This window comes from Xiphias gladius, chromosome 24, assembly GCF_016859285.1.
Source record: "Xiphias gladius isolate SHS-SW01 ecotype Sanya breed wild chromosome 24, ASM1685928v1, whole genome shotgun sequence".
Lineage (NCBI taxonomy): Eukaryota > Metazoa > Chordata > Actinopteri > Istiophoriformes > Xiphiidae > Xiphias > Xiphias gladius.
In genome coordinates this window covers 8,908,296-8,927,943 of record NC_053423.1, presented here as the reverse complement: position 1 = coordinate 8,927,943, position 19,648 = coordinate 8,908,296, and the positions used below count along the sequence as shown (strand labels likewise).

The 19,648-nt window shown below is 40.4% G+C and overlaps 1 protein-coding gene across 7 annotated transcripts in view; it reads left to right on the top strand.

The window, feature by feature from the left end:
* Positions 1 to 19,086, top strand: part of col16a1 (collagen, type XVI, alpha 1) — a 66,873-nt gene extending 47,787 nt beyond the window's left edge. For 2 of the 7 annotated variants that reach the window (XM_040121617.1, XM_040121615.1), the window contains 35 exons: positions 74 to 142; positions 234 to 287; positions 706 to 732; positions 1,687 to 1,743; positions 2,068 to 2,112; positions 2,279 to 2,350; positions 3,167 to 3,211; positions 5,693 to 5,746; positions 5,874 to 5,993; positions 6,256 to 6,297; positions 6,414 to 6,485; positions 6,627 to 6,671; positions 7,360 to 7,404; positions 8,644 to 8,697; positions 8,791 to 8,844; positions 8,971 to 9,024; positions 9,113 to 9,157; positions 9,254 to 9,307; positions 9,403 to 9,438; positions 9,525 to 9,587; positions 9,676 to 9,747; positions 9,857 to 9,910; positions 10,058 to 10,102; positions 11,770 to 11,814; positions 12,016 to 12,069; positions 12,227 to 12,280; positions 12,390 to 12,440; positions 12,876 to 12,965; positions 13,107 to 13,142; positions 13,257 to 13,301; positions 14,448 to 14,642; positions 14,848 to 14,911; positions 15,019 to 15,195; positions 15,304 to 15,381; positions 16,678 to 19,086. In XM_040121617.1, the coding sequence (XP_039977551.1) occupies positions 74 to 142; positions 234 to 287; positions 706 to 732; positions 1,687 to 1,743; positions 2,068 to 2,112; positions 2,279 to 2,350; positions 3,167 to 3,211; positions 5,693 to 5,746; positions 5,874 to 5,993; positions 6,256 to 6,297; positions 6,414 to 6,485; positions 6,627 to 6,671; positions 7,360 to 7,404; positions 8,644 to 8,697; positions 8,791 to 8,844; positions 8,971 to 9,024; positions 9,113 to 9,157; positions 9,254 to 9,307; positions 9,403 to 9,438; positions 9,525 to 9,587; positions 9,676 to 9,747; positions 9,857 to 9,910; positions 10,058 to 10,102; positions 11,770 to 11,814; positions 12,016 to 12,069; positions 12,227 to 12,280; positions 12,390 to 12,440; positions 12,876 to 12,965; positions 13,107 to 13,142; positions 13,257 to 13,301; positions 14,448 to 14,642; positions 14,848 to 14,911; positions 15,019 to 15,195; positions 15,304 to 15,381; positions 16,678 to 16,871 (2,361 nt within the window). In that variant the 3' untranslated portion in view covers positions 16,872 to 19,086. The remainder of the gene's footprint in view (positions 1 to 73; positions 143 to 233; positions 288 to 705; positions 733 to 1,686; positions 1,744 to 2,067; positions 2,113 to 2,278; positions 2,351 to 3,166; positions 3,212 to 5,692; positions 5,747 to 5,873; positions 5,994 to 6,255; positions 6,298 to 6,413; positions 6,486 to 6,626; positions 6,672 to 7,359; positions 7,405 to 8,643; positions 8,698 to 8,790; positions 8,845 to 8,970; positions 9,025 to 9,112; positions 9,158 to 9,253; positions 9,308 to 9,402; positions 9,439 to 9,524; positions 9,588 to 9,675; positions 9,748 to 9,856; positions 9,911 to 10,057; positions 10,103 to 11,769; positions 11,815 to 12,015; positions 12,070 to 12,226; positions 12,281 to 12,389; positions 12,441 to 12,875; positions 12,966 to 13,106; positions 13,143 to 13,256; positions 13,302 to 14,447; positions 14,643 to 14,847; positions 14,912 to 15,018; positions 15,196 to 15,303; positions 15,382 to 16,677) is intronic. The other 5 variants (XM_040121622.1, XM_040121616.1, XM_040121618.1 and 2 more) reach the window with 5 other exon arrangements.
* The last annotated feature ends 562 nt before the right edge of the window (positions 19,087 to 19,648 follow it).

Sequence of the window (19,648 nt, the reverse complement as noted above, 5' to 3'; positions counted from 1 at the left end):
AGTCAAATGAACCCCTTTCTGTTTGACACAATGAAACTTTGAGAATTACACAGTGGTTGTTTCCTGTTCATAGGGCTCCAGAGGAGATGTCGGACCTCCAGGACCACAGGGGCCTGTGGTGATTGGAGTAGCAGGCCCCCCGGTAGGACGAAAATGCATCTTTTTGTATGTGCATATGATGTCATGCTTTTATGCTGTCAAACACTGTTTCCTATTTACTATTTGACCCACAGGGGAAAGATGGAGCCCCTGGCTCTCAAGGATTGCCAGGAGATGATGGCAGACCTGTGAGTTGTCTTATTCATTTGTTGTCTAAAGAGTGTATTTCATTTGCATGTTTTCGTACATGTTCATCAGCAGTTTGAAGAGATGTTAGAAAAATTTAAGTAGCAAACTTGAGTTGTTGCCTCTGTATCTGTACAGAGTTTTAATTTTCTTTGAGCTTCTTTGGGAATTGTCCTTGACTTAGGCATCATTTGTAACCAAGGATGTCTGCCTCGATCCATAACAGAGGCAATGTCTGCTCCCATCTCATCCTCTGTCCCCTGATCTTCACTCAGCTCACTGCCCTGCGAGCTTTCTTCTGGAACAACAAAGCAAGAGTAACTAGGTGTTTGTGTGTGTGTGTGTGTGTGTGTGTGTGTGTGTGTGTGTGTGTGTGTGTGTGTGTGTGTGTGTGTGTGTGTGTGTCTCCTTCTCTTGCAGGGACTTGATGGAGCTAAGGGGGACAAGGTAAGTCTACCGTTTTGTTTGGATGAAGGGATCTGGAGGGGTTTGAATATAAGGGGGTGGAACAGATGGTAATCGCAAGAGATGGTTCAACAGCCCCCCTCCCCCTTCACCTCATGCAAACACACACACACACGCACACACATGCTGGCACACAGATGCAGAAACCAGCCTCAGGGCACGGATAGAGTAGCAACCAAGGTGACAAGTGTACTGTTGCTGGCAGACAAGAGGAGTTCCGGGGCCTTAAGAGAGAGTGTGTGAGACTATTAATTACCACATTCATCAGAGCCACCAGTCCAGACTGTCACTGAGAGGGTTGGAGAGATGAAGACATGGTGGAGGCAGTGCTTAAGGGTCAGGAGGGGTGTAAGATGTGGGACAGTAGCCTTTGTGAAGTCTAAGTGAAAAAGGAAGAATAAATTTAAGAAAGAGGAAAAAGTTCAGAAAACTAGGAGAAAATGAGCGAAAGAGGCAACATTTAGAGAGTCTTCGGAACTGTAGCTATTCTGGGAGAGCTCATATATATACTTTAAAAACCTGACTTGAATGTTAGAGGAAAGTACTGAGAGCAGGTGTGTAATTGGGAATATTATGTGAGCTCCTCTCATTACAGATTTTAGATGAATTACACCTTTTTTTGCATCATAGTGCCATACATTCATTGTTTTCTTGCACTACATTAAGGCTTTAGCTTTGTGTTCGTAAAGTGATATAAAACACATTCACAGAGTTCCATCCCCTGCAGTTATGAGTGTCTTTTTGATAGATAATTAGATTTCAGGATTTAGCAAAACTGAACAAAAGAGCCCTGAAAGCTAAGATTTCTGACTTAGTCACAGCACCAGGAGTAGTTTTAATGTTGAATGAGAACTCTGTTTTGCAGCCTTTGCTTAAAATTGTGCAAAGAGTTTCACTTTAGCTTTTTATGGGTCTTTTCTTTGATGTATATTTCAGGGTGAACCTGGAGAGTGCAATTGCATAATGCCGGCGCACACGGGCATAGGCGGGCCTGTGAGTACACACTTGCACAATTACACACTGCAAAAAAACACATTTACACATACAGTACAATTAGTTTGATCTACAGAATTGTTGCCTCTCAACAGGAGTCTGTATACAAATTGATTTTTTAAACACACTCTCAGAGGGTTCACTATGACTCCCCAGGGGACATATTGAGAAAAACTTATGTTTACGCTTGGTTATTTCCCCTCTGCATCTTTCTGTGTTTTGACATTGGTTGTATTATTCTTAACTTCACACTGTGCGCTTTTTGTATATCCTGTTTGTGCAAGCATCAGCGCTGCTCTGATATTGAATAATTTTACCTTCCAGGGAGCACCGGGAACTCCAGTAAACGTATGGCAGCCTGGGCCTCAGGTCTGATCTATCAGCCAGCAGTCCCGTTTGATAACTTGGGCTTTGTTTGAAAGCTTTGTTTCTCTTCTTACCTTGCAACGTTTGTTTGAAAAATCAAAGAATTCTTAATTTGTGTTTGACTATGAATGTCTGATGCCTTATGTTCTCATGCCTTTGTATGTTTAAGGGTCCACCAGGACCTCCTGGCCCGCCCGGCCCACCTGGGCCTCAGGGTGTTATTGGAATCCAAGGACCTCAGGTAACAGAAAGGGGGCAGTAAGATGGTGGCGTGGGGGGGAGTCTCTTCAGTTCAATTCAGCAGCTTCTCCATCAGTCTGAATTGAACAAGCTACTTATGATATAGGCTTTCAGCTTGGGCATCTGGGGTACATAAATAAGGCTTTGACATGCTTTGCATCTTTAGGGGTCCATGATATGCATGTAGGAAATGGACTGATGTTATATAAAGAATGTGTGTAGTAGCTTAGTATAAAGTAGGCAAAGATAATTAGTATCAAATGTAAAAAAAGAATGCACTAACTAATGTGGTGCTTCTGGTTTTAACCCCTGTGGGAAGCAACTGAGCAAGCTTCAGGAATGTCTGTCAAGACATGAACAGTTATTTGGAGGTCTGGTTTTAAATTATAAAAAGTAAAAAGTTAAAAAAAATGATGCAATGCCTATCCGAGGTCAAAGTTTGATACATTTATGAGGTTTGTAATTCAAGCCGACCTTCAAATAAAGTGTTGCTGTGCTACAGGAGTCAAAGGTGTAAGAAAGACATTAGATGTGGTGATGGTAACTGGATGGAAGAGGTCATGTCTTTGGGGACATTTTTAATAATGGCTGAATGCAAAATAGTACTTAAAGCAAATATAATGGATTTTTTAAATTCAGATTTCTAAGTACAATCAGACTTTGAGATTTTTAAGGTTTCATAAGATATGACAGGAGAGGGAACAGGTTTGACGATTTATACCCTGACCCTTTGACTCTGCCTTGAGCATTGGTGGAGATGGGAGTGGCTAGCCCTCGATTGGCAGCAAAGAAGTTCAACCTCAGTTCCTTCTTTCAGGGTATCCCTGGAAACGACGGGATACCGGGGAAACCAGCATACATCGTAAGTAAAATTAGAGAGAAAAGGAGGAGAGGCGGCTCTTATCCACTGACTGGAGATCTGAGGCCTCATGTATAAATGATGCAAAAGCACAAAATGAATGTATGTGTCAGGGACTAGTATTAGGGACTAGTAAAAAAGAAGGTCCTATTCTTCCATGTGTGCTTTGAGGTCAGAAATGATTGATTTAAGGGAACAAATTAAGTAATAAAAGGCTATCATTTTTAACAAAATTTGTCACAAATTTTACTTCGTAAATCTAAACACATCCATTTAATACAAATTAAATTTTGTATTACGTGTTAAAACGTTTTTCTAAAAATGTGATTTTATTATATCATATTTTTTTTTACATACTGTATACCCCCACGCCTGTAAAATGAGAATAAAATTTAACCACTGTTAAATCATACATAATGAGCACAACTGCTGCTTTTATGCTGTTAAAGGACGCTGCTGATCTGAGACCAAGGACGAAGTTTGGTCTGTGTCACACAACATTAAAAAGGGTTATTTTGGTATGGATAACAGTGGGAGTAGACATAAGGCTTATGCATTTGCCTGAATAGTTCACAATGACTGAGGTTTATAACATGAAACGTGCAGGAATGCAGGAAACACTACATATGTACAGTATATTCAGAGTTTTAGTCTGTTGTGGATCTGGCCTCAGATCAGTTTTTAACCTGCGAAGGTCTTGTGTTCTTTTGGACAAAGTTAGTTTAGCGTCAGTAGGTGCAAGGACAACATCAAAGTGGAGAAATGAGGTGTGAGGAGTGTGGTGAAGTTATCTGTGGACTCTCTGGACTGTATATGGTGTCAGTTTTGTTTCTTTCAAGTCTGATAATGGCTTAATTTCATTAAGGGAACATCGATGCTGATCTCTAGCCAGCATTCAAGGGGAACTTCACCTTCAACACAAGAATTAAAGTAGCAGATTAATGGAGGAAAGGGAGGTACTCAAAATTCAGTGGATGAGTGGAACAGATTTAAGAGTTATTTTACAGACACAATCTGCAGAAAAGTGTTGATTGATCCCATATATTGTAAAGCAGCATGTCTACTGTTAAAATGACCACAGAGTGTTACACATTCAAACAGCCATGATCTGTAAATTTAAATACATCCATGAATTATAGGGGAAAGGAAGAAATGTGCTGAAATTTGCCCAAGTCGTAGTGTAAGCTCTGATCTATTGCGGAATTGTTGAATATTTTTTCCCACTATAATAACTTTGACTACAATGGAAAAGTTGGCGCCCACTGCTCTCCACACACATGTCCAAACCTGGTATAGCCTCAGTGTTGGTATATAAGCCCATCAATGCCTCTTTTTCTTTCATTGTTGGAGAGGTATTGTGTCACTCAAAGTAGCAGCATAGCTCTCAGGACCCTGAAAAACTGCTTTGTCTTTGAAACATAACCGCACGTTGCTCAGAAAAATCACAAAGTTAGCACTTTGCAGATCCCTTTAGAGAGTGGCAAAAGTGAGCATTGCACAGTGACATATAATTACAGAGAACCTTCTTTTGAGGTAGTCCATTAATGCGCAAGGCTTGCTGTAGCCCGTATAACAGCCAAAAGCAAGCGGCATAAAATACCCTTTTCTAGCTAATGGCTCAAGTTTGAACAATGTTAAATTGGTTTGTAAAGACTTTGAAACCAGGCCAGGTGCTATTGACAGAGTCTCTCGGCGGAAAGGGTCCCACTACTTTGATAGGGAGCAGACCCCCTTTCACATTAAATGTGATTGGGCGTGTGTTGGGCGGTTTTATTTCAGAACTTACTATAAATAGAACGTGTAACTCCACGGTTTGTCTCTGTGTTTTTGTTTTGTTTTTCCACATCCACTATATGTGTTTGTGCTGTGTGTATGTGCTGTATGTGTAGGCAGAACCAGTTATACGTGTCTGTTTTGCTTTCTTGAATTTTAAACTTTTCTGGTGCAGACTTGAGCATTACAAAAGCATGAAAAAACCCTTTAATTGAAATTTATTGAAATGTCCAACATTGGATTCAGCCTATTATACAGTGTCACTCTATTGTTTATTGAACATGGTTGTGTGTGGTGCAGGAAGGGTATGGAGTATTTTATTTGTGATAAAATGATGATAAAATAAATTGTTAGTAGGGATATTATCAAAAAAACAGACCTGGGCTTATGTAATGCACCATAAAATTCTTTAATTTTAGATTAAAGCAAACAAATCTTATGTTTGAGGCTAATGTAAGTAGTGGGAAGAAGCATAGGCCCTCTATTTAGTCTGAACTTATTAGGGTGTAGTGTCATGGGAAAATCTGTAGTCCTTGAAGAAACCATATTTCACTGCAATACACTGGGGAACTTTGATTTGGTTTGTCTTATGTGAAAGAAAAGAGCTGATTTTGATAACTTGGGTTTACCTTAATTAGTGTCTTAATAATAGTCATAAAGTTCTTTAATTAATATCAATTGAAATTCCCTTTTTACTGCCCCCTTCTGTAGAACCCCACTGGACCACACCAGCTGCCTCAGGACTCTACTACAGTAGAAGAAGATGTAAGTTCATCGGTAAAATGCATTTTGGGGAATTGGGTTTATATTCAGTGGGTTTCCGTGCTTTTGCTTTGCCAGTCTTATATATATAGATATATACATCTTTGTGTGTGTGTATTCTATAACACAGGAAGACTGTGATGGGGGCTGTTCCCAAGGGTTGCCGGGGGTGCCTGGTCTGGCTGGTGCCAAGGGTGAAAAGGGAGATCAGGGCAAAATGGGTGTAACCCCCTTGGACAGCTGTGACAAGGTGAGACTCGGAGGGACAGGGAGTTTGGTGTCGAAACGTTTTCACATTTCAAATGATTCTCCAAATGCAGAATCATTTGAAATGTCACTAATAGTACAGTCACTGTACTATTGCTGTTGTGCTTTGATGAATGCACATTGACAATCCCTCATTTTGCATTGTATTTGAGTTTGCATGGCTTGATGTGAATAGTCAGTCTGACATAATATAATGCCAGCAGTGAAGTATTACTTTGATAACTTATTCTCTTGTCCGCTTACAGTGTTTAGAGAGACTGCAGATGGAGCAGGCAACACAAGCAGTGGTCAGCTGAGATCATTGTCATATTCTTTAGACATGGAAAAAAACACATACATACATAGACACAATCATGGAGACGTACATGCACATTTCCTGGCATTTTATCTCTTTGCCTCATAGGGGGACCAATCCTGCGCAGGACCACCTGGAGTTCCAGGAGTGCCTGGCTCACCAGGAACAAGAGGAGAGACAGTGAGTCTGTCTCTGTGTTATCTCATGCACATACTGTTTGTTATTAGAGTGTGTGTCTCGGCCTTTGTGCAAGTATGCATCCAGTATCCAAACAACTATACTGACTTCAGGATCGACTTTCTTTCTGTATCTTCACTACAGGGTACACCAGGAGCAAGAGGCCAAGCTGGCACACCAGGAATCATGGCAAGTCTTTATCTAAACTTAAAGATTCAGCACCATGGGGCTTAGTTAAAGTACAGAAACCTGAATCGTTTCCCATGGTTTAATCGAAGAGACGTACAGTATTTTCCTGTTAATGGCAAGACTAGAAAGTCTTAATGTGGACTCTTATTCTGAAATTCTCATCTACTGTATGGATATGCCCACAGTACCCATTTGCAGATTTTAAAAGAAGTTTTCCAGTACTTTGATGACATCTTTTTCTAACTTAACACTCTGAAAAATCTATTATTATCAAAAAATGTTTGAGAATTACATTATAAAGTGCTTTTTACTCAGGGCCATTACTTCTGGGTTGAAAAAGTTGTTATTATTATAAATTTTAGGACAGCACCATTGGGTTTTTGTCTCTCAAAGCTTTAGATATGAAATGACTTCAGAGGAGCTTGTGTTTGTCACTTTCTGTGAGTTCACAGAGCCCCCTACTGGTCTCAGTAAAAATGTCATACAAAGGGGTCCAACACACTCATCTTTTCAGTACTGACTTACACCAACACATAGGAGCTTCCTTGCGATGCCTAGTGCAGTATTTACTTAATTGGGACTAGTTGAAACCTGCTTTTAACCAGAGATGTAAATCGATTTCTTGTTCTGTTTGTTCATCTTGTCTCAGGTGTCTTTAAGTGTTCTTTTCACTGTTTTGTGTCCACAGGGACCTCCTGGTTTCCCAGGTCCTCAGGGCCCATCTGGTTTACCTGTAAGTTTCATTCCCACTTTAAACTTCATTTTTACCTCTTTTATCCTTTTATTCTGTTTTAATTATCATTTAAAGCAAAAATACTAATACATTAGTGTAAAAATACTCAATTACAAGTCCTTTGTTCAAAATCTAACTTAAATAAAAGTACAGAAGTATTGTTGAAGTAAAAGTACTGTTTCTAAAAAAAACCCCTGTAGATAATATATTATGACGACATTTTTTGTTTGTTATTACTGATACTCTGCTTTTAATGTCTTTATCTTACCTGCCCTCTCTTTCTTTTTAAATACGGATGATCTCACTTTTAAATCAAGCAGCCCTTGATTATTCCTTCCTTGCCATCTCTCCTTCCTCCCTTCCGCTCTCCACGGCTCTTTAATGAAAGTTATTTCAGATGAGGAAATGATTTGGTTGTCTCTTTCTCCAGTTGTTCAATTATTCCCTTGTCCAAGTGATGGAGAGTGGCACCGCTGTGCAGACAGAGTCCCCCCCTCTTCCTCCTCATACAGATTTATTGTTTTAGGAGAATAGAGATGGCAAATGGATGAGCCATATGAGCGCTGCATATTCAAAACTTCTCTCCACTCTTTTCATCCCGCACTCATCTGTCTTCCGCTTGCAGCAGCAGTTGCTAGGCGACAGATTGCACTCGCACATGCATATTAATATTTACATCAAATTATTAGACTGTGGAATATAGGTTTTCAATATATGATGGTATCATTCTGTGGAAACTGTGTGCATGACAGAAGTAAAGTCAGTATTTTGTTGCTTAGTATCACCAATACATTGCTCATTTTTCTTTGTTTTTTGATTGCTTGATGAAACAGCAGAGTCTTAAAGAGATACATTACTTAATGAAGTCTGCAGGTTTATTAAGATTTGCACCTGAATCTATAGCAGAACAAGAGAGGAAGGGAAGCAATACTTGAAAATCACTATCCTTTTTAAGAATTGAAACACATTGGACTGAGATGGCATTGTTCAGACTGTGGATATCACCAGCACAGAGCTAAATCACTACCCTGAAGACTCATAGAGGTGTAGAGCAAAGGGACCAAATCAAATGCAGGCATTCCTCAAGGGAGATGATCCGAGCCAGTTAGCTGTTACCTCTCCTTGATATTGACTTGCCTTGTCCTTGGTCCATTTCTACCAGGGCGGCCTCTCTTCCTGACATACATATCACATCCTGTCCTTCATTTTCTAATCTTTCTTCACTCCTGCCATTCTCAGGGTCAGCAGGGTGAGCGAGGGTCACCTGGCCTCCCAGGATTGAAGGGCGAGCAGGTAACTATCTGCCAATCAGTTACCTTGAAATTATAGCATGTACAAAAAATAATTGCTTTCCCTGTTTGATTGATTGCATGATCTTTACCTCAGGGCCCTCCGGGGACGTCAGGCTACCCAGGAACCATGGGACCACCTGGACTGTCTGTACGTTACTCTTGATGCCTCATTAAAACTATGGGATTGGCAACAAACTTACAGCTTTAATGGATGGATAGATGGCTAGATTGATATGTGAGCTGACATTGATTAACTGTCTATTTTATTTGTCAGGGCCTGAAGGGTGAGCGTGGGAGCCCAGGAAGCATTGGTCAGAAAGGAGAATCAGTAAGCCACTACACCAACACTGTTATGTAATAGACAATATGCCGCCTGTGTTGTATATTACTGGCTAACATTTCCTTCCCTCCTGCAGGGTCCTCCTGGTAACCCTGGGTATCAAGGACAGGCTGGCTCACCGGTCAGTGTGTCATCATGGATATTTAGTCTGGCTTCTTTATTTATCATTACAAAGTTTAATAACAGCTTCATAATTTGAGCCAATCTGTGTCTACAGGGCATTAAAGGAGACACGGGACCAGCAGGGCCTTCCGGTGCCAAAGGAGATCAGGTATGTATAACACATGCTGTGCATACACATAATAGGAAATTGTGACTATTAGAAACAAATTATGCATAGTGATATGTTACTCCTTTTGTTTCAAGGGTTTCCAAGGACAATCAGGCTTCCCAGGACCACCCGTATGTAAATGCTTTAGCTTCTCTGCTGCAAATTGAGCTTTTGGAATGTGTGCAGGGACTTTGTATATTACTTTGTGTATTTTTAGGGTGTACCAGGTCCCTCTGGCAAACCTGGAAGGGAAGGGCTCAACGGGCTCAAGGGTGAAAAAGTGAGTACAAAACATACCTTTACCTATTTCTGATATTCTTTACATCCAAAATTATCATTAATTGTTCTGAAAATCCCTACTTTCAAAGGGCAACAATGGTGCTCAAGGGCCTCAGGGACCAACTGGACCCCCGGGTTCCTCAGGCTCCCCAGGATTGATGGTATGTGTATTTTATATCACTGTATCTTATCCAAGTTTGACCTGTTCCAACATATTATATACTATTCAGAATCCTCATATGCACTCTCTGTCTGTTTTTTCATTGAAAGGGCCCCCCTGGCATTGAAGGAATGGATGGGAAAGATGGTAAACCAGGGCTGCGTGTAAGTCACACGCATGTATCATATGGGTGGCATGCCCACGCACATGCTAGAATATCCAAACGCACAATGTCGTAAAGCTATAGTGAGTAAAATGAAAGAAATGCATATAATAGCTGACCTTTGACAATTACTATTTTTCGTTGTCAGGGAGAGATGGGCCCTCCAGGCCCTGCAGGACCAAGAGGAATCCCAGTGAGTATCACCTCTAACGTTGACGGGATTTGATTCTCTATCTATCCAGTGCACAAAACAACATGAAGTAGGCATGAGAAATATACTCTATATATACTGAACACCAAGTAGTATCCATTTCAGGTCCTAACATAATGCATGAAATAATGCATGTTTGTATGAATAATTATTAATCTCTTTTCATCTTGGTTATTTATGTATATCTAATCCTATTGCTACTGTGAGTATCACAGTGTATCTTCCCTGGATGACAGTGTCGGTCGGTCCATCAGTCAGTGGCCCACTTTGGTTCAGACTGACATATCTCAACAACCATTGGACGAATTGCCATGAAATTTTGAATCGACATCTATGGTTCACAGAAGATATATCCTCCTGATTTTCATGATGCCCTGACTTTCCATCTAGCATCACCAGGTTTTCAAATATCCCATGAAATAGCTCAACATCTACAAGGTAGTTTGGCCAAAAAATTTGTACAGACATTTATGCTCCCCAGAGGATTAATCCTCATTACTTTGATGACCCCCTGACATTTCCTCTGGCACCATCAATGTCTCAACAGCTATTGGATGGATTGTCATGACATTTGGTATGGATACTAATCTTCCCTTCAGGATGATTTATAACTTACTGATCCCTTAACTTTTCATCTAGCACCATCATCACTTCAAATTTTGATTTGTCCAAAACTGGTTTGTTGCCATTTACCTGCAAAACTAATGACATTTCCATCATACATACTAGTTTCTGTTTATAATGATTAATCAAAAGCTAAGATATATTAGCATTTAGCTCAAAGCCTGAGTATAGCCTCACAGAGCCACTAGCAGGGCTGTAGACTCTTAGTCTTGTTAAAACATGGAAGCCTTTAGAGATAAATGCAGATGTTGTGTTCATCCAAGCATTCACACCAGGAATGCCCTCATTATTTTTCATATACAGTAGCTTGTTTCAGTAGATGAGATCTGGTAGGCATACTTTTTATACAGTGCATTAGAATTAGATTGCCATGGCTCACCTTCGGATTCACAAACAGCAAATTAGTATGCAAATCAGCAGCATGACTGCCTGTCACTGAAAGCCTTTCTAAAGCTGTTTATGGAGAGATGGATTGACAGGTGGTTGAATTGCTTGTGCCCTTGATAGGGTGCCTTGCATATGTGTAGGAAAGTCTCAGGACAGCTGTGATCATCTTAATTCTTGACTGTTGTATAGTTTCACCAACAGCATCCTATGCAAATTAGCAGGGACTGTAGCTCATGATATTTCACCCATGCTGGCACAATAAATTAGTATGTGCAATCATTACTGAGTCTTGTTAATGTCATAACAAGATTTCACTGGTGATGTGACCCCATTTGAAACTTCTAAGCTTTCTATTTTCTTCTAAGATCTTTCTAACTCTATGTCGTGTACATCGACATGGCAGAGATGGTGATATTCTCACACACACACACACGCGCGCAGTGAAGAAAGGAGTAGCTGCGTCTTCCGGTCCCTCCATTTCTTTTTTATTTCTCTCTCTTGCTCTCGGTATCAGATTGTACTCTACCCAAGAGCAGGTGGTTGGGATTTCAAACACGCGTCGGCGTGTTCTCTGGCAGGCTCAACTTTGTGAATTTTGATACTGTACCAATGTCATGCTCTTTGATGTCTCTCCTCAGGGATTCAAAGGGAAAACTGGCCATGTTGGCTTCCCTGGACAGAAGGTTAGCCAACAACTCATTGCTTTACCATCACACTATGTCTGTCTGTTTGTCTACTTACTGCTGCTGTCTGTTGCTTGTTCATTAAGCCAAGCTGTTTTAATCAAGATGATACCTCTTTGCTTTGGGTCTCCAGTAGTAGTGGAGTGATGCATTCCATTCATGCTCCCACTATTACCTTTTCATTACTTTCGCATCCTTCAGGGTGATGCTGGACCAACAGGTCCACCTGGACCTCCGGGCAGACCGGGACATGAGGTTAGTTTTTTATGTCTTCTGTCATTTTCCCCTATCAATTTGGATAAACATGAGAGAGAACATGATAATCTATGTACACAAGCCCAAAGCAAGACTAAATATATCACAGACAGTGTAACCCTGGAGATCTCTAAAGATCAATTTGTGACCTTTCCAGGGAGATCCCGGTACCCCAGGAGCTCAGGGACGACCTGGACCACCTGGCCAAATTGTAAGTTCACTGCCCTTTTAATCTTATAATCGACAACTTTGACCTGTTGATATGGTAATAAGTAAGTGTGTTAAATTTAATTCATGTGTGTGTTTACTTTCCCCATCAGGGTTCTACAGGTCAAGCAGGACCTCCAGGTCCTCCTGGTATATCAGGAGTGGTAAGAGAAGTGCTGGAAATTACAACTTGGATGATTAAATTAGATTAATTGAATCTTTAACTATCCCAAGGGGAAAATGGGTTGTTTCAGCAGCCGAAATGTCAGAGAAAGATAAACAAGTGAGTGCTAGGGACAATAAATAATACAAACATTAGTTATGATTACTGTAAATACTTACAGAAGCTACACATACTTAAAAAACGAAAATAAACGACCAGAGATAAGGATGTGGTAACTTAATTTAAAGATTCACGAGCCACCATTAATGTGCCTTGAAAAACTGTCAGAATTATGTATTATGTGCTGTATATCGTTGTATGTGTGTTTGTGTGTGAGAGGGTGAAACAGGACACAATTGAAATTCTGTACTGCTGCCAGAGGTGTAAACAGAAGAAGAGAATCTAAATTCTACATCTTTTCTCCCTCACTTTCCAGGGTATAAAGGGAGATAAGGGCCAGGCTGGTGAGATGGGTCTCCCAGGGATTTTAGGACCCCCAGGACCACCCGGGCATCCAGGGCCTATGGTTAGTACTTCTCGAAATGTATCAACTTCCGAATTTGTCCCCTCAAACCAAAGTAAATTTAAATAAACATCAATCAAGCTGCTAGCATGCCGATAGACCTGATTTAACCTTTTTTTCTCCTGCTTCGACTTTGTCTTTCAGGGAGAACCAGGAAGTGATGGCGCTGCTGGTAAAGATGTGAGTAATGTCTGGGTGTGGTCTTTGTCCCCATTAAAGGATAATGGAGAGAAATCGATGCGCTGATGTGCATATTTCATTCCTGTAAGGATATTTCTTTCTTTGTTTTGACAGGGAGCGACAGGCCTACCAGGGGACAATGGACAGCCAGGTCAAAAGGTAAGAGCTGACTCAGCGTGGTACAGTACATTATGTCTGTGTGTGTGTTGACAAGCCATCCATTACCCCTACAAACTACCTGAATACAGCAAGATACGCCCTTTTTCTCTTGCTTTTAGCTCAGGGAGACTCAGGTTAGAGCACTATGGTGCTGGAAACACTTGCTCTCTCCATTTCTGCCCGCTCAGCACCCGCACTTAACACAGTCATCCGTTCAATAACCCTCCGATACTCCCACTGACACCCTCTTTCCTGCTTACCTCACTTCACCCCTCTCGAAACTGGCAGCCAGCCGCCTGCTAGCCCTCTGTGGCTACAGGGCCTGTTGGATCTCTCCTTAAACACAGGCTTAAAGTACCTTAGGTGGATACAGTGATAAAGTTATTCTTCTGCCCCTGGGATAATGCTATTAAGCATGAGGGGAGATGCTAGATGAGGCTATTTGTCACACTGACAGGACGGCATTGTCAGGGTTTTAGCTGCACAGAAGAGGAGAACAGATGAGAAAGACAAGAACAGACTCCTCTTTTCTTCTCTCTTTTCTCTTTTTCAAGAGCCACATGTCTATCGCTGATGTGTAAATATTAGACGTCCATTATGGACTGCTTTGTCCTCGATAGATCACTGTTGTTAATGTAGTGGCGCTGTTTTTTTTCAGTGTATTTACATAACCTGAATGATGGGCTCTTTCTGTTGTGTGGAAGTGATATAGATGTGGCCAATAGCGGTTTTAAAGGGCTTGCTTCTTCTCTAAAATAGGGTTTATAATGATCTTCATATGCATCTCAAAATTAGCCATTGCTAATTTAACGGTCTCCTGGCTTTAGCTTCATGTTTAATGTACAGACATGAAAATGGTCTCAATTTGCTCATTTAACCCTTGGCAACCCTTGGAAAGCAAATATGAAAGTTAGGTCAAATGCCATTCACAACACATCATTCCTTCAAAACTAACGCATAATAGTGAGTTTTAAGAAGTTATACATGCGTATAATTGGTGATAATAAGAAGTGTCTTAATGGTGGAGACTAATGCAGATGAACAAATATGGATAATGTCATTAACTGATATCCATTTTTTATCCAGCCTCGAAAAGAAGCAGTATAGTAGTAGAAGTAACACTACTGATTTTCTTTTATCTCCCAGGGTGAGCCAGGAGCACCAGGCCAGAGGGGTAACCCAGGGGAGAGAGGCAGACCGGGACCTCCTGGTGGTGGAGCTTACCCCTCCAAGGCTGCACAGCCCATAATTGGCCCAGTTGGACCCAGAGGGGAGAGGGGAAGCCCAGGCTCAGCGGGGGCCCCCGGACTCCCTGGACCTCCAGGGTCACCAGGAAATGATGTGAGATACATTTTCGTTACACTTACACCACAGTAGCTTGATTTTTATTTTATTTTTAACTTTTAATCAGCTCAATCAGTGTAGTGGCCAGAGGCGCTCACTGGCTCCATCTGCTCTTGTAAATAATTAATTTTCTAATTATCTATCTTGATTAATGATTGCCGTTTTGTTTTGTTTTTTTGTTTTTTTCTCTATCCTGTCACAGGCTGTAGTCAATTATGATGAACTCAGAAACTTCATCCGCCAGCAGGTCAACAAGATCTTTGATGGTGAGGACATGGTGCTAATCTTTAGAACTTTTCTGTGCATGTTTATGACACCACAGCTCTTACCACTGTGGAATCATTGTTTTTTATTGCATGTTTCCCTTCGCCAGAGAGGATGGGCTACTACATGTCACGCATGCAGATGCCAGTAGAGATGGTGGCATCCCCAGGTCGGCCTGGGCCCCCAGGGAAAGACGGTACTCCAGGTAATCCGGGGTCCCCGGGTGCACCAGGCATCCCAGGACAGATTGGCAGACAAGGCCGACCAGGAGCCCAAGGACCCCAAGGTGAACCTTTCATTCATAGCACCATGACAATGACGCGAGTGTCATTGCTAACTTAGTGTAAACTGTTTAACTGTCATGTGGTCAAAATCTGTGACTCTCTTTCTGTAGGACCACGAGGACCACATGGAGAGAAAGGAGACAAGGGTGTTGGAGAGATGGGAGATGTAGGACCTCCAGGAGCACCAGGTAATGTACCCCACTTTGTCAATCGTCCATTGATCAGTAAGTAGTACAGCGGCAGACATTTGGTTTGAGCTGATCATCAGTGATATGGGACAGCCATTAGCAAGTGCACATTTCACTGAGTACTAACAAAAAAATTTTTAGTTTTTTTTTTAGTTTAAACATTCAAACATTTGAATTGTAAATTCAGTTAAAGTAAACCCTCGCTTCTGTCACATTTTACACACGCATGCAAGCTGCACCTGATGCCAAACCCTTAGCTGGCAGTATTGGCTAACATTATCTGACATAAATGATGCTAATTACTTAAAAAGTTTGTTTTGTTATTGATAAATAAATTGCCAGCATGATGAAAGTAATTCTTTGTCATTCTTAAATTGTCTTAATTAAAATTACCAGGCCAGTAATCACCCAAGTCAACATCTGAGATCTCTCAATAATCAAAAAGTTTCAGATAGTATTAACTAAATTAGCAAATTAGATTTTGCGCTTCACATGGAACAGTTTATTTCATTTGGGTTTACTAGTAGTTTTGGTTAGAAAAGCAACCACGCTCACATCAAATGATCAAAATAGGATTTTAATGTTTGTTTCATGTCTCCCTTATGTTGCCCTGATAATAGACATGATAATAACATCATCTATTAGAGATTCTTTACTTATTGGCGTGTACTTCACACATTTTTTTCTCAGTGTATAGATATCTCCTTTCAATATTACCAACCACTAAAGTCCTTCATCTTGTATCTACATTGTTATTCTGTTGCAGTGTTAAAGGGTAATACTCTACTCACGTAAACTCACGTTATGGATGGATTAAAATTAAACCTTCAAAGGCATAGTGCAACATTTTGGTTATTTGCTGTTTTGCCAATTTAGATGAGAATATTGATACAACTGTCATATCTGTACGGGAAAAACAAAGCTACAACCAGCATCCAATTAGCTTAGCTTGGCATAAAGGCCAAACAGATGAAACAGCTAGCCTGGCTCCATCCACACGTAAAAGATCGGAATACAAGCACCTCTAAAGATCATTAACTAACATGCTTTGCCTTGTTTGTTTAATCTGTACAAAAACGAAAGGGTGAAGAAGTTGTGATTTTATGAGAGCAGCTTTTGGCATATTTCACCATGTGTTTTTTAGTGTAAAATTTTAAACATTCAAAACATTTGAATGAGTGCTGTATTGGTCTTCTCCGCTAACTCTTGGCTAAGAAGTAAATCATTTTTGAATATCTCCAGGGCAGCGATAGTGGAACGATTATTACATTCCTTCTATTTCCTTTATTCTTCCAGGTGTCCCAGGGCCTCCTGGCTATGGTAAGATGGGACCTCCAGGTCCTGTTGGCCAGCAGGGCGTTCCTGGGATCCCAGGACCTCCCGGACAGCCTGGTGGAAAGGGAAAGGATGGCCGGTGTAATCCTGGAGACTGTATGAGCCATCAAGTAGACTACAGCCCCAAGGGCCCACCTGTCAAGGGCCCCTGGTAGAGGGCTAGAGGCGATGGAGGAGAGGGGCAGGGTGGACTGAAGCAAGGAGACTATGGAAAAGATAGAAAGCGAAAGACCATGACCCACAGTTATTGAATTTGATGAAATAAAGGAGTAGCCATTGTTGTTCAGTGTATAGATTTACCCACACAGATTTCTACTGTAGGTCTGAGCAAAAATCCAGTTTCTTTCTAAGGGCCCCACTGGAACTGAGGTCTGCAAAGACACACCAGCAGCACATTTTTATTGCATCACTCTTTTTCCCTATGACTGCCAATTCATTGCTATATTACTGCCTCTTATTTTCTTACTGTTTTTCACCCCATTTTTACATTCTTCAACAACCCAGGAGATTTGACAAGAATCACTATCTGTATTTTCTTCTCCTTGATTAATTCTGTCCTCCTCTGTTTTGTTTTTTGTTTTTTTCATTTTCTAAATCTGTAGGAAGAGAATACACACAACTGTTTTAGCACTTTGCTTCCACCTCTCATATCTTTGTTCCTTTGTCAACGAATCCCATCCGGAGTGCATCCCATGCATTTCTAATATTCTGTCTTAGTGCCTGAGGTGTGATACATATTTGAATTTGACTTATAAGAGAATATCCCTAGAAATGTATTTGAGTTATGTAGAAACAGAAGTCAAAAACTTGCATTCATACCCTCTTTGATGGATTGACTGTTTTGTACATATTTATATTTATATATATAGTGGCTTTTGATACTTTTTCAAAGTATTTGATAAAAGGTATACGCATGACTAGCCACTTATTTTTCATTGTTACAGCAACAAAAAATGCCAAAGGGATATTTTTCTAAGGTTTATAAGCTTTCAAAATGGAATAATGTGATCAGTAAAAGACAAATTATTTATAGAAGAAAATTGCGTTTACATAAGAAAGCATATTGGCTTTTGTAATTATTTTGCTAAAGTTCATTTTGTGTCATTTTAACTGCAATCTTTTTCCAAGTGCAGCCATTTTAAAGCATATCATCTCATTTTATATTCCAAAGTAGCTGTAATAGCCATCTGTCTGCTTCACTAGGCACTTGTTTAAGAAAATATGAGCAATAATTGAGCCCATTCACCACAGGTACTGTAATGCAGCACACTGAATATGACCACCAAGCCCCAAAATGTTCAGAAAAGTATCACAAACTGCTTTTGTAGTGTTACATGGTGCTGTGTTTTTGTCACTTTTATATCTGGTAGTCCCTGGAGATTTAAATCATTATAACCTCATATCATCTCCATAGTTTAATTGGCAGTTTAAACTATGAGCCGTGGTCAGACTTTTGTATCTCACAAGCTAACCCATGGGAGATATTAAGCTTAAAACTGAATTAAATTGCTTCAAAGAGGCTATATTATGTGGTTATCATTGTCAGTCTGTGTTGAAACAAACACCGCTCAAATACCGTTGTTCATCCATGGACGGATTATGAGACAATGGGCCCCTGGGCACAGACATGTGAAAGACCCCCCACCTCTCCTACAGAGGAGCACATCCAAGTTGAAGTTGTGTGCCTCTTTGTAGATGTTTCACGTTTCTTTGTACTTGTTTATATATTTTTTGGTTGTTTTTTGTCTCTTTGTTGTCAGTTTGCATCACTTTGTGATCTTTTGTGTCTCTTTGTGGTCATTTTGTGCCTCTTTACGATTGTTTGGTTGACTTTCCAACAAGAAATGTTAACTGTCACTTCAAACAGAGGCTCTGGCCCAAGGGCCCACTGACCTGCTGTGCCTGGTAGAGCCGTTCAGCAATTCATGTGTGTATCCATCAACTCTATCTGTGCATACAGTATGTTGCAAAACCCATGTGCCTTACATTTGTTGTTCTATGAAACATTTGAGGAAAAAAAAACATACATTTTGAAAGCAGAATTGTATAAGTGTGGTTGTTTTTCTTTGCAAGAAATTTCCACGTGAACAATTGTACCGTATAGTTCAATTAGTTCCGTAGAACTTTTGGCTTTGGTGCTGCAAGAATTTTGACAAAAGCTGAGCATCTGCAGCTTTGGAAGCATGGGAGTTTATTTACATGCATGATTTGATACGATTTAATATTTGGAATGAGAAATGAAAAGTAAAAGGAGCTGAAAGACGTGAGTCAGACTAAAGAGACTCATTTCCATTCCCCACACGATACAGAAGAACATTGGATTTTACAAAAGGTTCCTTTTTATTGGTTTGGGTTTACCTGAAAAGCCAGAAAAAAACCCTCTTTACAGATGATTATATAAAGAACAATAAATAGCTTTTGTTGATGAAAATAAATCAATCATTAAATTTCTGACACCCTGTGGAAAGTTGACAGTGGCATAGGAAGCACATTCGGACTAGTAACTGATTCGTTTTGAGGAAAAGTCATTATTTCTGTAGGAATTTTTTTTTTACTCACTGAATTCATTAACACAGGATTTTTTGTTGGTGCATATCGTAACCCATTCCTTTTTCTCTACATAATAATCAACACACATTTACAAAGATTTACAGCACTGCATTGTGGGAGATGGGAGTGCCCATCGGGATATGCTGTTGCCAGGCAACAAGAGGAAGAGATAAAGCTAGTTGTTAGTTTCTAAAATGAGACTTAGGTAGAAAGCGGGGATGGGGGGGGGGGCAATGTACACATGAGGTAAATCATGGATTTTTACTCAAGCTGACAGATGAAAACACTACATTTTACAATACAGTACTGAGTGTGAAATTAGGCATCAGTCGTTTATTGGTCCTTTTTGTACACTTTTTAAGGCATCAGGTGTGATGTTGCA